The 16685-nt window shown below is 44.2% G+C and overlaps 1 protein-coding gene across 23 annotated transcripts in view; it reads left to right on the top strand.

The window, feature by feature from the left end:
- LOC309549656 (thyroglobulin-like) overlaps positions 1-16685 on the top strand; it is a 330286-nt gene that overhangs the window by 291831 nt on the left and 21770 nt on the right. For 22 of the 23 annotated variants that reach the window (XM_082250044.1, XM_082250039.1, XM_082250054.1 and 19 more), the window contains 3 exons: positions 191-329; positions 9937-9992; positions 13886-14049. In XM_082250044.1, coding sequence (XP_082106170.1) covers positions 191-329; positions 9937-9992; positions 13886-14049 — 359 coding nt within the window. The remainder of the gene's footprint in view (positions 1-190; positions 330-9936; positions 9993-13885; positions 14050-16685) is intronic. The other variant, XM_082250051.1, reaches the window with a different exon arrangement.

Below are 16685 nucleotides of genomic sequence, written 5' to 3'. Positions count from 1 at the left end.
TCAGACACTTATCTATATTAACAAGTTGTTAGCAAAATTTAGGCAATTTAGCAACAGCTATGATGAAAAAGGACCATACTTATAACAAACTCTAACAACTTTGTATTAACATAAAACAGCATACCTTTCATTGTATTATTTTGTTCACTTTACTCTGATTCAAACTGTTAATGAACTTACTTTCATTTAGCCATGTCAAAGTTCTTCTCAGACTCCTGCATCCCTGGAGCAACCCAAACCAACCTCTGCAAGCAATGTAAGGGAGAGGAAGGGAAGAATTGTAAGAGCAGCCATGATGAGCCATACTATGACGACCATGGAGCATTCAGGTGAGTAAAAACAACAGCTCAGACATCCCACTCAACAGCTTACCTTTGTTCTTCTATAGCCCATTCAAAGCATTGATTGGAGGATTCTAATAAGCTGCATTGATTTTTTGAAAAATTACGTTGTTCAGTGGTAAACAGAAAGAACCAGATGACTCTTGAGCTGAAAAACATGAAAATCCTTTTTTGTTTCTATGTTCATGGCTTCTAGTAATTGATTTTTTATTACTTCTGATGAGTCTAAGGCTAGCCATACATTATACAATGTTCTTGTACAACTTTCCTTTAGATTTACCAAAACCATATATAACCAACAAGAGGTCAGACCTAAACACTTTAAATGTATATGCAATCAGGCCCATGCACAACATAGTTGAAGGTGTATCTAAAGAAAATTGTATAATTAGACATGGGACACTCGACTGTATTGCTGGAAAACATGGACATGCACAGGGATGTACAGGTATTGTGTGTATTTCTTTGCCAGCAGTCCATAGAAGCCTATTGTGACTTGTGACTGCCTCTGTGTCCCAATATAACATGAGGGTATATGTGGGTGCAGGTCCCTGAACTCACCTGCATGTCATATTGGGACACAGCAGCTCTGTCCGTGCAACCACATGTCCCAATAGACTTCTGTTGACTGCCAACACAGAAATACTTACAATTACTGTGCACCTCCATGGCGGGAAAACACAGACCTGCATGGGACATGCAGTCAAGCACCTCGTAGGAATGGACCCTGCCATTACTGTTATCACAAAGACTATTTTATGGAAATCCCTGAGAGGGGGCTGCACACATAATATGTGTGCCCCAGATTTATATTACTGGGGTCAATCAGCTCTAATTCCCAGGCAGCCATATCTCCAAAAAAGGAAGGAAATTAGGACAAACAATACAATATTTGGAAATTTTAGCTTTCCATTGTCTAGGACTGAGAGCAGTTATTTATAATAGGAGAGGTGTTGTCCATACAATTCAGGCTGCAGTGAGTGTATGCAATTTACAATTAAAGAACTTACAGCAATGCACATGACTATGCTATGCTTCATACATTTGTCTTCAATTGACCATTTGTTTATTTATCAACAAAAGAAGAATATTTAATTTCCATATTTGGAAGCCTTAATTGAAAGGTAAGCAGTGTTTTCTCTGCAACGATGCAATCCCCGCCCCCACGCACACACACACGTGTTGAATTACATAGTTACATACAGTTACATAGTTAGTCAGGTAGAGAAAGGACACAAGTCCATCTAGTTCCACCAAGAAAGGGAACAGAAAACCTGCACACAAATTGAAAACCTCCATATACACAATCCTATACATACAGTTGATCCAGAAGACGGCACACAAACCCCTAAAAAGCATGATTGAATTTGCTTCAGTGGAGAAATAAACGTTATATAGTTACATAATTACATAGTTACATAGTAGCTGAGGTTGAATAAAGACCATAGTCCATCCAGTTCAACCTGTTGTAGGAGTGTTTGGCCGTAATCATTTCACATACCCCTGAATGTTTTGATCCTTGAGATGTACGTCCAAGAGTCTTTTAGTAGCCATACTCCCCGCAGTTACTACCATTTGTGGTAGAGAATTCCACAGTCTTGTAGCCCTTACTGTAAAGAACCCACTGCGTATCCTGAGGTTAAACCACTTCTCCTTTAATCGCATTGTATGGCCTCAAGTCCTCATTCATTCCTTGCAACTGAATAGGTTTTTATCTATGTTGAGATCACCGTTGAGGTATTTATAAATCGCTATCATGTCCCCTCTCAGGCGTCTCCTCTCCAGGGAGAATAAATCAAGCGATTGTAAGAGCTCTTCATAATTAAGGTTCACCAATCCCCTAATCAGTTTAGTTGCCCTTCTCTGGACTCTCTCCAGCTCCAACACATCTCTTCTGAGGACTGGCGACTAGAACTGGACAGAATACTCCAGATGCGGTCGGACCAGAGTTTTATAAAGTGGTAGGATTATAGTTTTATCTCTGGAATACATCCCCTTCCTTATGCATGCTAATATTCTTGACATTGCATGCTATTGCTAAGTCTATCTTCTACTAAGACCCCCAGATCTTTCTCCATTTTTGATTCCCCCTGAGTTTCCACCCCTAAAGTGTATTGTGCTTTTATGTTTTTAGTCCCCAAGTGCAATACCTTACACTTCTCCACATTAAACCTCATTTGCCATGAAGTTGCCCACTCTGTTATTTTGTTCAGGTCATTCTGTAAGATTTCTGCCTCACGTCTAATAGTTTTTGAAACTATCAATGCTCCCCACCGATACCACTGCTTGTGGAAGAGAATTCCACATCCCCGCTGCTCTGACAGTAAAGAACCCCCTACGTATTTTAAGATTAAACCGTTTTTCCCTCTAGTTTTAGTGAGTGGTCCCGTGTCTTATTGTATTCCCTTTCTCTGAAAAGTTTGTTCCTTATGCTAGGGTCACCAGTACAATATTTGTACATTGATATCATATCCCCTCTCAAGAGTTTTTCCTCATAGCTGAGATCCTCCATTCCCCTAATTATTTTTGTTGCCCTTCTCTGGACTCTCTCCAGTTCTAGCACATGCTTTCTGAGGACCGGTGCCCAGAACTGGACGGCATACTCCAGATGTGGCCGGACCAGAGTCTTGTAAAGTGGGAGATTAATCTCTTTATTTCTGGAGTGAATGCCTTTTTTTATACATGCCAGTATTCTGTTGTCTTTGCTTGCAGCAGCTTGGCATTGCATGCCACTGCCAAGCCTGTTGTCCACTAGGACCCCCAGGTCCTTTTCCATCTTAGATTCACCCAGAGGTTCCCCCCCTAGCGAGTAGCTTGCGTTCGTGTTTCTGACGCCCAAGTGCATTACCTTACATTTTTCAACATTGAACCTCATCTGCTTTGTATTTGCCCACCCCATTATTTTGTTCTGGTCTGCTTGCAAGGTTTCCAGATCCTGCATAGAAGATATTGGCCTGCTAGTTTAGTATTATCCGCAAATACTGAGATTGTGCTGGATATCCCATCCTCTAAATTATTTATGAATAAATTAAACAGGATTGGTCCCAGGACAGATCCTTGGGACTCCACTTTCCACACCCGCCCAATCCGAGTACTCCCCATTCATCGCCACCCTCTGGACTCTCCCCTGGAGCCAGTTCTCTATCCAGGTACTCATCCTATGGTCCATACCTATGTACCTTAGTGTGTACAGTAAGAGTTTGTGGGGAACTGTGTCAAATGCCTTTGCAAAGTCCAGACACACCACATCCACAGGCCTTCCTTTATCTAGATGGCAACTCACTTCACCGTAGAAGGTTAATAGATTGGTCTGGCAAGAACGATTTTTCATGAATCCATCCTGATTACTGCTAATAATACTGTTTTCATTACTAAGGTCTTGTATATAGTCCCTTAACATCCCCTCCAAAATCTTGCAGACTACTGATGTTAGGCTGACTGGTCTATAGTTACTCGGGATATATCTCGGCCCTTTTTTAAATATTGGCTTTTTTCCAATCAGCTGGCACTATTCCTGTCTGAAGACTAGCGTGTAAAGATCAAGAATAACGGTCTGGCTATCACCTGGCTGAGTTCTTTAGAACTCTTGGGTGCAAGCCATCCAGTATGTTAGGTTTCTCTAATTTAGTTCTAAGTATATCTTCTGTTAACCATGAGGGTACTTCCTGAGGTGTATTATTTAATTTAGCATTACAAGCTGGGTTAGTGTAGCCCACCAATTCTTTTGCGAAGACTGAAGAGAAGAAATTATTTAGCACTTTCGCCTTCTCTCTGTCCTCTGTGGCCAGATTCCTTTCATCGTCTTTTATGGGGCCAATGTGTTCTGGTCTCACTTTCTTACTATTTATATAAGAATGTATTAGGGTTTTTTTTATTCCCTTCCGCTATATGTCTCTCATGTTCTATTTTAGCCACCTTGATTTCGCCTTTACATTTCTTATTGCACTCTTTGTAATGTTGGAATGCTGCCAATAACCCCTCAGCCTTGTATTTTTTGAAGGCCTTTCTTTAGTATTAATATGCCTTTTTATGTTGGAGTTTAGCCACCCAGGCTTTATTTTTGCTCTTTTAAATGTATTCCCCTTTGGGATGCACTGGCCAATTCCTTTGTTTATTATGTTCTTGAAGCACTTTCATTTTTCCTCCGTGCTCTTTGTTCCCAGGGTTCTATCCCATTTTATATTGTGTAGCAAAGAGTGTAGTTTTGGGAAGTTGGCTCTTTTGAAATTCAGTGTCCTTATATTACCCTTGTGTTTCCCATTACTATGATTAATATTGAAACTAATTGACCTATGGTCACTGTTTCCTAAGTTGCTCCATATTTCTATATCCATGATCAGGTCCGTATTGTTGGTAATCAGTAGGTCTAATACCGCATTGTTTCTTGTCGGTGCGTTCACCATCTGACCCATAAAATTGTCCTGCAAAACATTTAGGAACTGCCGAGCCTTGGATGAATCCGCGGTTCCTTCTGTCCAGTCTATAATTGGATAATTAAAGCCCCCCATTATAATTATATTTCCCATCCTTTCTGCCATTCCAATCTGTGAAAGGAGGTCCGCCTCCCCCTCCTCCCTCTAGTTTGGGGGCCTAAAGCATACGCCCAATATTACTTTCCCCATAGTGCCTTCCCATTGAAGTCCTACTTATAGGGATTCTACCTTCTCCTTAGCTCCATTATTAATATTGTCCCTCCTATTTACCTGTACACTGGGACGTAAAAACGGAACCATTAAACGTTTTGTTGCAAATAATCAACAGGGTAGCAAAAAACGTGTTGAGAAAAAAAAGACGCAAATTAACAGCCAAAGATTTGAGAAGAATCAAACATGAAGCTACCAGGAACCGATTATCCTCCAGTGCTGTGCATATTCCAGAACTGCAACCTACCTGCAGTGCCCAGAAGTACAAGGTGTTCAGTACAAGGTGTTCAGTACTCAGAGACATGACCAAGGTAAGGAAGACTGAAACCAGACCACCACTGAACAAAACACATAGGTTGAGATGTCAAGACTGGGGCAAGAAATATCTGAAGAGAGATTTTTCAAAGGTTTTATGGACCGATGAAATGAGAGTGACTCTTGATGGACCAGATGGATGGGCTTGTGGCTGGATCAGTAATGGGCAAATAGCTCCACTTCAATTTAGACACCAGCAAGGTGGAGATGGGGTAGTGGTGTGGGCTGGTATTATTAAAGATGAGCTAGTTGGACCATTTTGCTTTGAAGATGGTCTCAGAATCAACTCCCAAACCTACTACCAGTTTTTAGAAGACACTTTCATCAAGCAGCGGTACAGGAAAAAGTCTACATCTTTCAAAAAGACCATGATATTTACGCAGGACAATGCTCCATTGCATGCATAGAAGTACTCCACTGCGTGGCTAGCCAGTAAAGGCTTTAAAGATGAAACAATGACACGCCCCCTTCCTCACCTGACCTAAACCCTATGGAGAACTTGTGGGCCCTTTTATATGGGAGATTAACGGTGAAGAAAAACAGTACACCTCTCTGAACAGTGTCTGGAAGGCTATGGTTTCTGCTGCACAAAACGATTGTCAACAGATCAAGAAACTGACAAACTCCATGAATGGAAGGCTTATGACTGTTATTGAAAAGAAGGGGGTGACATTGGTTACCAGTTTTTTTTTTTTTTTTTTATGTCAGAAGTGTTTATTTGTAAATTTTAAGTTGCTTGTTTATTATTCTTACTTTAAGGCCCCGTTCACACTGTGGCGATCCGACTTCCCGGGGCGACCTCACAGGTCGTGGCGCGCTGCTCGCACCGCGACCTCGGAGCGGCCGGCACGGACTTCATAACATTGAAGTCAATGCAGGTCGCTCCAGGTCGCCCCAAAGAAGCTCCGGACTAACAGATAAAAGTAAAATAACTGAGATGGGGAAATTTTAGTTTTTAATTTAGTTGCATAATAATTCTGCACAATAAGGTTTCATGTACACAGGACATTTGCAAACCTCTTCTGAACGCTGGAACTTGACAGCTAGTAACTGACAGTTAAAAAACATCCATTTTGCCACTTTGACATGCGGCGTTTAGTGGCGTTTAGTGGCGATTATGAGCGATTGCGTTTAAAATCGTTTTTTTACGGATAACATCAGTAGACCCTCCCAAATGCCTACAATGCAGGTAAAATCAATCTCAAACCCTATAAACGAAAACCCCTTTAAACATAAGTTACTGCTTTTAGACTACTCGCTGTTTCAAGCATTTGGCATTTCAAATGCCTCTAGACTACTGTCCTGAACACGATTTTTTGCTTTCAGAAAAATGCTTCTAACCTAAACTGCTTCTAAATTACTATAAATGCCTGGGTGTACATGTACCAATAAGATAACATTGAGTAGACTTCAGGGGCTGCTGAAAAAAAGGCCAAAATGCTCCTAACTGTCCGTTTACCAGCTGCAGTGTACATTAGGCCTAATAGTTGCCCAATAATTGTACACACATAGATATTCTCCTAAGAAAGCCAAAACCTCACTTTTACCATTTTAAATATTCAGGTTTGAGGTTTATTAACATTTTGAATTGACTGAGAGCACTGTAGTTGTTCAATAATGAAATGAATCCTCAAAAATACAACTTGTCTAAAAATTGTGCACATAATCTTTAGGTATTAATACTAAATTAAAATAAGGACTTTGGAGTTTCTAAATGTTTTCACACAAACTTTACATCATTTTCACTGATGATTCACCAATTTTTCTAATTGGAGCTAATTGTGTTTACTACAAATTAGTGATCGACCGATGTCGGTTTTTCGTTGCCGATACCGATATTTTGCCGATCGCATATCAGTATCGGCCGATATTGCCCAATATTTTCACACATGTAAAATTTTGCAAAAAAAAAAACACAAATTTCGACACAAATCTGTTACTGAACACGTAAATCTTTATTTATTAACATTTTTAACATTAAGGGCTCGTTCTTCACACCTTAACTGCATAAAAACTGATAGGAAAACTTCAATTGCAGGGACGTTTGCATTTCACATCATCTGATTGTGCATTAATGCATAATAAAGTGCTGCAGTAGTGGACTCACTCACTGCAATCATTTTAATTTACTACTGCAGTGCAGTCAAAAAAAGCTAGGCAACAGCTACACAGTGGATTGGACTGGGGTCAGTGACTACCTCTGCAGTATGGCACTCACTGCAACTAAGCAGATAGAAAAAAAGCTAGGCAACAGCAAGATAGTGGATTGGATTGGAGTCAGTGGACTACCTCTGCAGTATGGCACTCACTGCAACTACAGCAGTCAGGGCAAAACTGCTAGAAAAAAAGCTAGGCAACACAACAGCTACACAGTGGATTTGACTGGAGTCAGTGGAGGACTATCTCTGCAGTATGGCACTCACTGCAACTACTGCAGTCAGTGCAAAACTGCTAGAAAAAAAGCAAGGCAACAGCTACACACGTCACAGTGGATTGGACTGGAGTCAGTGCAGGACTACCTCTGCACAGTATGGCACTCACTGCAACTACCACAGTCAGTGCAAAACTGCTAGAAAAAAAGCAAGGCAACAGCTACACAGTGGATTTGATTTGGAGTCACTGGACTACCGCTGCAGTAGGACACTCACTCACTGCAATAATTTTAAATCACTACTGCACCACTGCAGTAGTGATTTAAATTTATTGCAGCAGTGAGTGGTGCTCTACTGCAGCAGTAGTCCACTGGCACTGACTCCAATCTACTGTCTAGTTTTTTTTCTAGCAGTTTTTCACTGACTGCAGCGTAATCAGTGGCTGGCTGGTTGGCACCGGGTGGGTGGGTGGCTGGCTGGCACCCTGTGGTGGGTGGGTGGCTGGCTGGCACACTGTGGTGGGTGGGTGGCTGGCTGGTTCCCTGTGATGGGTGGGTGGCTGACTGTCACCCTGTGGTGGGCACTGGGTGGCTGGCTGGCCCCATGTGGTGAGTGGGTGGCTGGCTGGCGCCCTGTGGTGGGTGGCTGGCTGGCACCCTGTGGTGGGTGGCGTGGCTGGCTGGCACCCTTTGGTGGCTGGCTGGCAGCGGCACCCCGTGGTGGCTGGCTGGCACCCTTTGCTGGCTGGCTGGCTGGCACCCTTTCGTGGCTGGCTGGTTGGAACTGGGTGGGTGGGCACTTGGCTGGCTGGCACCCTGTGGTGGGTGGCTAGCTGGCACCCTGTGGTGGGTGGGTGGCTGGCTGGTACCCTGTAGTGGGTGGCTGGCTGGCACCCTGTGGCGGGCACTGGGTGGCTGGCTGTCACCCTGTGGTGAGTGGGTGGCTGGCTGGCACCCTGTGGTGGGTGACTGGCTGGCTGGCACCCTGCGGTGGGTGGCATAGCTGGCTGGCTGGCACCCTGTGGTGGGTGTCTGGCTGGCACCCTTTGTTGAATGGCTGGCAGTGGCACCCTGTGGTGGCTGGCTGGCACCCTTTGATGGCTGGCTGGCTGGCACCCTTTGGTGGCTGGCTGGCTAGCACTGGGTGGGTGGGTGGCTGGCTGGCCCCCTTGCTGGCTGGCACCCTTTGGTGGCTGGCTGGCTGGCAGTGGCACCCTGTGGTGGCTGGCTGGCACCATTTGATGGCTGGCTGGCACCCTTTCATGGCTGGCTGGCTGGCACCAGGTGGGTGGGTGGCTGGCTGGCACCCTGGCTGGCTGGCACCCTTTGGTTGCTGGCTGGCTGGCAGTGGCACCCTGTGGTGGCTGGCTGGCACCATTTGATGACTGGCTGGCTGGCACTCTTTCGTGGCTGGCTGGCAGCGGGTGGGTGTGTGGATGGCTTGCTGGCACCCTGGCTGTCTGGCACCCTTTGGTTGCTGGCTGGATGGCAGTGGCACCCTGTGGTGGCTGGCTGGCACCATTTGATGGCTGGCTGGCACCCTTTCGTGCCTGGCTGGCTGGCACCGGGTGGTTGGCTGGCTGGCCGGCACCCTTTGGTGGCTGGCTGGCTGGCACCCTGTGTGGTGGCTGGCAAGTACAGGCCCAGGGCCTGTGGCTGGCTAGCTGGTACAGTCAGAAGTCAGGACTCGGGCAGGGCCTATGACTGGCTGGCTGGTACACAGTGGGTGTGTGGGACTGGGTGGCTGGCTGGCTGGCACCGGGCAGCTGTGGGTGGTGGGTGGCTGTGGCGGCTGTGTTACAGAATGTGTGTCAGACTGTGATTGGTCACTGTGATTTTGAAGAACTACTAGAACTAGATCACTCACTGTAGATCACCCAACCGACCGACTGTGCAGCATGCAGACTCCAGTGTGGCCGCGGTGGGTAAAACACACTCTAACGAGGCTGAGGGAGGCGGCCTAAGAGCTGCAGAGGCGCGTGGCGCAACATACGCGATGATGTCACAAAAATATTGGCAATATCGGTAAATCCAAAGGCCAATTCCGATATATCGGAGAAAGTACATATCGGCCTCCGCTATATCGGTGTTGCCGATAATCGGTCAATCTCTACTACAAATATCAGGTTCACTTAGTCTCACTTTACACTGTAGAAAATGATCTCCTAGGTGTATATTCTGTATACATTCTGTACAGTAAAGAAATGAGTCACAGTATAATGTATCGAAGATGTAATATTTTCATATGTGTCTTCTCTAATTGCAGATGTTTGAAAGAAGATATGGGAGATGTAGCTTTTCTGAAAAGCACAGTTTTGTCAGGTAATTTAACAGCTTGTTAGGAATGCCTGCAAAAATACATATAGTCTGTGATATTAGATGACATGACAAAGCACCGACTCCTTCACCACGGATAATGCAGTTATCAGATAACCCTGCTGATAGCATCCAGGTACATTACCGGCATTACAATGAAGAGAGATAACACTGCTCAGGCTAGTCAAAGTTCACAATTCAAGGTGGGTGCTGAACCTCGGCTCACCACTATGTAGTGAACAAGCATGTAGCAGTCGTGTGAAACGCGTCTACTGTCCTACCCTGCTGTAACTTGTACCATTTATGAATAAAGTGGTGAATAAAGGAACTTTTCTTCATTGGATTCCGTGGTGGTGTGCGACCATTTTCTTCTTTTATACATTACCGGCATTAGGCATCTAAAAGCTGTAAATTTTGGGGGGTGGGGGGTGGTCTCCTGGTGTAGCATGGGGGGTGTCCTCTCTTCTCTCTCACCCCTCCTTCTCTCTCTCTCACCTCTTCTTCTCTCTGACCCCCTCACTCTCTCTCATCCCACTCTCTCAGCCCCCCTCTCTCTCACCTCTCTCTCTCTCTCCCTCTCACTCCCACCTCCCCTCTCCCTCTGACCCCCTTCTCTCTCACCCCTCCTCTCTCATTCTCTCTCCCACCCCCATCTTTCTCACCCCTCTCTCTCACCCCCCTCTCTCCTCCCTCACCCCCTCTCTCTCAGCCCCCTCTCTCCTCCCTTACCCCGTCTCTCTCACCTCTCTCATGCCCACTCTCTCTTCCACCCCATCTATCTATCTCTTACCCCCCCTCTCTCTCTCTCTCTCTCTATCTCTTACATCATCTCCCTCCCTCTCTCTCTCTCTTACCCCCACACACACACACACACACACACACACACACAGGGCTGCTGTTAGAAATTGCAGACTACCTGGCAGGGCCCCCCCCCCAAGAAAATATTAAAGATGTATTTAGCTAAAATTACTACAAAATCACTATTAGCAGACACAAATATAACATAACTCGCATAATTCCTGCTAAATCTAAAAAAAATACTATGTTAAATAAAAAAGATGAGATGAGAAAAATATACAGGCTGGGCAAGTTGGAGCTCAGTGATCAGAGAGACAGAGAGAGAGAAACAAAGTTACAATTTACAAATAAACTCCTGAGTGGTGTTGAGCGAACATGGACTGTATTATTCGTGTTCGTACCAAATAATTGGATTTTTGTTACCCGAACACGGACCCGAAAACTTTACTGTATGTTCGGGTTTAAAATCCGTGTTCGGTCATTTTATTTCCTGTTTTGTATGTAATGGCGCGCTTTTAATGGCGGGCTTTCAACAGCCAATCAACAAGCGTTTAACTGGTGTGCGCCATCACAGCCATGCCTACTAATGTATTAGTAGCTGTGATTGGCCATCTGAAGCATGTGACCATGTCTTTATAAGTTCGAGAGCCCCAGCGCGCTGCGTCATTCTGCTGTAGTTTAGGGACAGAGCACATATCATACGTGCTGGCTGCTAATTAGGGACAGACAGTGATTCTGTGAAAAAATGTGTCCGAAAAGAATGCAGGGACAGGTCGGAGTGCAGGCAGGGAAAGTTATTAGAGCATTTTAGGGCGAGGCTGGAGATTAGGCAGAGTCAGTCTTCTACATCGATTTTGCTGTGTGGGGGGGTGGTGCAGTGAACAATCTTATTGAGCATATTAGGGACAGGCTGGAGATTAGGCAGGGACAGTCTACATCGATTTTGCTGTATGGGGGGTGGTGCAATGAACAATCTTTTTGCCCTCACTTGAGCCCACTGAGGAGGAGGAGGAGGAGGAGGAGGGAGAAAAAAATCTATTTTTATCAGTCTGTTGTGTGCAGCGTTCAGCTATATTTCACTATAGATTGCTGTTCTAATCTGCTATTAAAAAATTAATTTAAAGGGGAATTTTTTTTTTTTTAAGAGCACTTGCCATGCTCTTAACTACATTTTGCTGCCATTTGCAGCAATCTAGCCCTTTCCATTGGTGTTTTAGAACCATTTTAGTGCCTGAAAGTTCGGGTCCCCATTGACTTCAATGGAGTTCGGTGTCCGGATAAAGTTCGGAAAAAGTCCAGGACACTGACCCGGACTTTTTTTTCAAGTTCGGCCGAACCCGCCGAACATGGACATCCAGGTGTCTGCTCAACTCTACTCCTGAGCAGAGATAAGTGCTGGGAGGGAGGGGGGGCCCACACACAAGGGAGGGGGATTAGTGAGGGACAACTGTCTCTTTCTCAACAGATAAGAGCTGATAGCAGGGAGAGGGACAGATCAGATTCAGGTGCTGGAGGAAGATTTCTGTATTTGTTGTCCATCACTAATCCCCCTCTCTGTGTGGGCCCCCCTGTGTGCTCGGGCCCCCTACAAGAGCAATGGTGGTCCCCCCCTATCAGCGGCCCTGCTCACACACCTTCCTCTCTCTCACCCCTTCTCTTTCTCTCTTACCTCCCCTCTGCCCCCTCATCTATCTCTTTCTTACTCACCCCCCATTTCTCCCCCCCCTCTCTCTCACACCTCTCTCTCTTACATCCACTTGCTCACCTCCCTTCCTCTCCCCTCACCTCTTTTCCCCCCTTCCTCTTTCTCCTCTTAATTCATCTATCTCCTACTTTTCCATCTGTCTCTTTCCCTCCTATTCCTATCTCTCCTCCCTCTCCTCTCTCTCCCTCCTCCCACTCATGCCTCTCACCCTCCACTGCCTATTCCTCTCTTCATTTATTTAAGAAGATTCTGTCATATTTCAGGTTCCCAGTAAAAAATGTACTCTGTTAGTAGATTTTCCATGTTTTGTAAAAAGTAATAAAATAATAAAAATTAAAAACTACTGACATTGTCCACTGCCCCACTGACAACCTCGGTCATATTGACACCCTCCTTTTTCTGGGGGGGGCGAACAGAGTGTCTAGCTTTTGCGATGTTCAAAAGTTCTGCCGCAAACCGAACAGGGGGTTGTTCGGCCCATCTCTAGCTGATAAAATAGATAAATATAGCATCAATCAAGTCCAGGGGAGCCTGTAGATTAATTCAAAATTCCTGGAAGTGATAGTCCGCTTTCCTTATGGCACTTTGTCCCATGAATATAGGAAATATAGGAATATATAGCAAATTGGAAGTAAAAAAGTTTAACACTTTGATACAACTTGCGAGTGTAATCCCCATGCAGGCAAACATAGCCCTTGCACATGTGTACTTGTAAATATTCCCATGTGAATGAGGCCTAAACCATTTGGACCTGGTGATTTGTTTACATTGAGTTTCTCTAGCATTTTTTTGTACCTGATTTCCTGTCAGCCACAAAGGTTCCATCCGTATAACATCATTAGTGTTACTGCTAAGACTATTGAAACAGTCTTTTTCATCTGTAAAAACTGAAGAGAAAAAAAAGATTTAATACATCTGCCCTTTCCCTGTGATTTGTGACCAACTTCACATGTTTATTTGTTATGGAGCCTATCTGTTCTTTTATAACTTTTAACTATTGGTATATTTGAAAAAGATATAGGATCTGTTTCACATGGAGTAGGAATGTATTTTTTGTATTGTGTTTTAGTCATCTTGATTGTTCCTTTTCATTTCTTGTGGTGTTCATTGTGAATCTGGAATGGTATGTTTGTTGCACTGAATCCTGTATTTTTTTCAGCCAGGCCCTCCATAGGTACATCATAATCTTTTTAAAACTGTTGTCTACCTCAGATGCAGTGTGTTTCCCTTCTACACTGCATACAAAAAAATAACAATTCAATTCTGAAGGACTTCTATAAACAGATTGTTTGTTCAGACAAATATAAATATATTAATGCAAAAAAGACAACGGTGAGTGATATAGAGAATCAGATTTAATACGCATTTTTTTTCAACTATGATTATTTTTCTGCAGATGAACTTTCAGGGATGTATGAGCTTCTGTGTCCTGACAATATTAGAAAGCCTCTTAACAAGTACAAGGAGTGTAACTTAGGAGAAGTTCCAGCAGGTGCAGTGGTGACCAGAACAATCGGTGACAAGACTAAGGATATCAATAACTTTCTCATGGAGGCTCAGGTAGAAGCATGGTTTCTATACTGATAAACTAATGTAAGCACTCAATAGCGATAGAATCTCCAAGTTTCTCTTTGCCCAAGTTCAAATTATTGGCACAGAGTCTCTTTCTTCAGCATAATGTAGTAGAAAAAACATCCATTTCCTTGCAGCTCTTTCTAGCCTAGGAAATCCTACTGTAAATAAAACAGAAAGCACACTGGCATAGTGTAGGATCCTAAAAAAATATTTAGTTGGTTAAAAAAAAAAATATTGTACTCACAGAAGTAATAAAAAAGACACACTTCTCTTATTTCCTTTAAGGAACATATCATCGACCAATGACTGAACTAGTGCTTGGTCTTTGAATAAAGCACTATTGTGCATGTGTAATTAACCCATGTGAAATACTCTTTGCCAATTGCCAAAAAAAAAAAACTGCTCTAAGTACAAATTAAATACAAAAAGTGTATACATTTCCATACAGCACCACTCACAAGTACCTGAATGCAAGATAACAACACAAATATGAACACAAAAAACATTGCACTGTACCTCCAAGAGTAAAGACCCCCATAGGCGTGCGCACAGGGTGTGCCGGGTGTGCCTGGGCACACCCTAATCACCTAGGGCACATTAGCATTATCGCTCTGTTTGCCAGTGAGGAGATGGGAAAGATCTCCCTCGGACCTGCTCTGCCATAAGAGAAGTGCCACACACTTCTATTTCACTTTGCCAGCAGGGAGAGTAATGTACCGGTGCCATATACATGTAGGCAAACACATGCATGTGTATTTAAACTTTGGGGTGCACACCCTAATGCAATAGGCTGCGCACACCTATGAAGACCCCAGTTCATGCAAATTATTATAAGTCAAGTGAAAGACAAATGATGTGAAATCACCAGTGTATACAAAACAATTTAAAAGATAAAAGTCCATAAATTAGCCCAAACGTGACCATAAAAGTGCAAATTTTATCCTGTGCATATCCACTTCCATGCTCCTTCACCAAAAAGACATGCCAACTGCTTGGACCCCCATGTTATAAAAGGCCTAATTGTGCTTTCAAAGTGGAAAGGGAAATTCTGGAATGGTCAGCAAGGGTTGATCTGCCACAGTGATCTCAAAGTAATTGCACCGTTTTAAGCATGAAAAAACAAGTAGAAGAGTTACATAGTATAAAACTATAAATCTGCTGTTTATTGTGAAAAAGAAAGGTACTCACATTAGATTTACCAGCCCCTTGATGATGTCTTCTATGACAAAATGCGCTGGATGGACGACAGTTCTGACCTCATCACGCCCAATCTCTGTATATATTTTGTGAGTACCTTTCTTTTGCACAATCAACAGTGACTTCGTTTTACATCTGCATTTTTATGGGCACGTTTGGGCTAATTTATGGACTTTTATCTTTTAAAAATCATTTTGTTTGCAATGGTGATTTCACATGCTTTGTCATTCATTCAACTTATGTTAAATTGCATAAATTGGAATCTTCACTAGGTACAGCGCAACTTTTTGTGTATTCATGTTTGTGTTGTTTATTTAGCTTATACCTTTTTTTCTTTAGTCCTTCATTAGGGTTGAGCGAACACCTAGATGTCCGTGTTCGACGGGTTCGGCCGAACTTTAAAAAAAAGTCCGGGTCCGTGTCCCGGACTTTTACCGAACTTTTCCCGGACACCGAACCCCATTGAAGTCAATGGGGACCCGAACTTTAAGGCACTAAAATGGCTCTAAAACACCAAAGGAAAGGGCTAGAGTGCTGCAAATGGCAGCAAAACGTAATTAAGAGCATGGCAAGTGCTCTGCAAACAAATGTGGATAGGGAAATAACTTAAAACAACAAAAAAAAAACAGAAAAATAAAACAATGTTCTTCTTCATCTCTGAAGGACGAGGCCCATATGGAGTAGGAGGGAGGTTGAGGTGGTGGTGGATGTGGCGGTGACATAGGCGTGCGCACAGGGTGTGCTGGGTGTGCCTGGGCACACCCTAATCACCTAGGGCACATAGCATTGCCAGTGAGGAGATGGGAAAGATCTCCCTGGGACCTGCTCTGCTCTATTTCTCCTTGCCTACAGGTACATGGCCCCGATACATTACTCTCCCTGCTGGCAAACACATGCATGTGTATTTCAACTTTGGGGTGCACACCTTAATGCAATAGGCTGCGCACACCTATGGGCGGTGTAGGTGGAAGCGGCGGTGGAGGAGGACCAGGGCCGGATTAACAGCATCATGGGCTTGGTGCTGAGGATTTTGAAGGGCCTTAAGGGCCGTGCCTTGCCATGCACCCAGAGGAGGAAGGGTGCAGCCATGCATGCCTAATTCAACATGGGATGCTGTCTCTGAAGCCCATAAACACATCCATGCATCGCCAACTGTCCCTCCTTGTCCGGCCTTCACGCTGTGTGGGGAGGTTCTGAGGGTGCTGCCTGGGGAAGCGAGCATAGAAGCCAGACTTCTGTGTTTACAAGTGACAGAAGAGCGGTAACAGTGAATATGGCCAACCCGGGGCCTATATAAAAGGTAGGGGCCTGGAGCTGCAGCTCCAATAGCCCCTACATTAATCTGGCCCTGAGGAGGAGGACGAGGTAGCCAACACTGCTTCTTTTCAAAAATTTTAAATGAGGGTACACCCCAAAAGAGTGAG

Source organism: Pelophylax lessonae (assembly GCF_965119305.1).
Source record: "Pelophylax lessonae genome assembly, chromosome: 3".
Taxonomy (NCBI): Eukaryota; Metazoa; Chordata; class Amphibia; order Anura; family Ranidae; genus Pelophylax; species Pelophylax lessonae.
The sequence above is the reverse complement of the archived record's forward strand: the minus strand, read 5'-3'. Positions and strand labels throughout refer to the sequence as shown.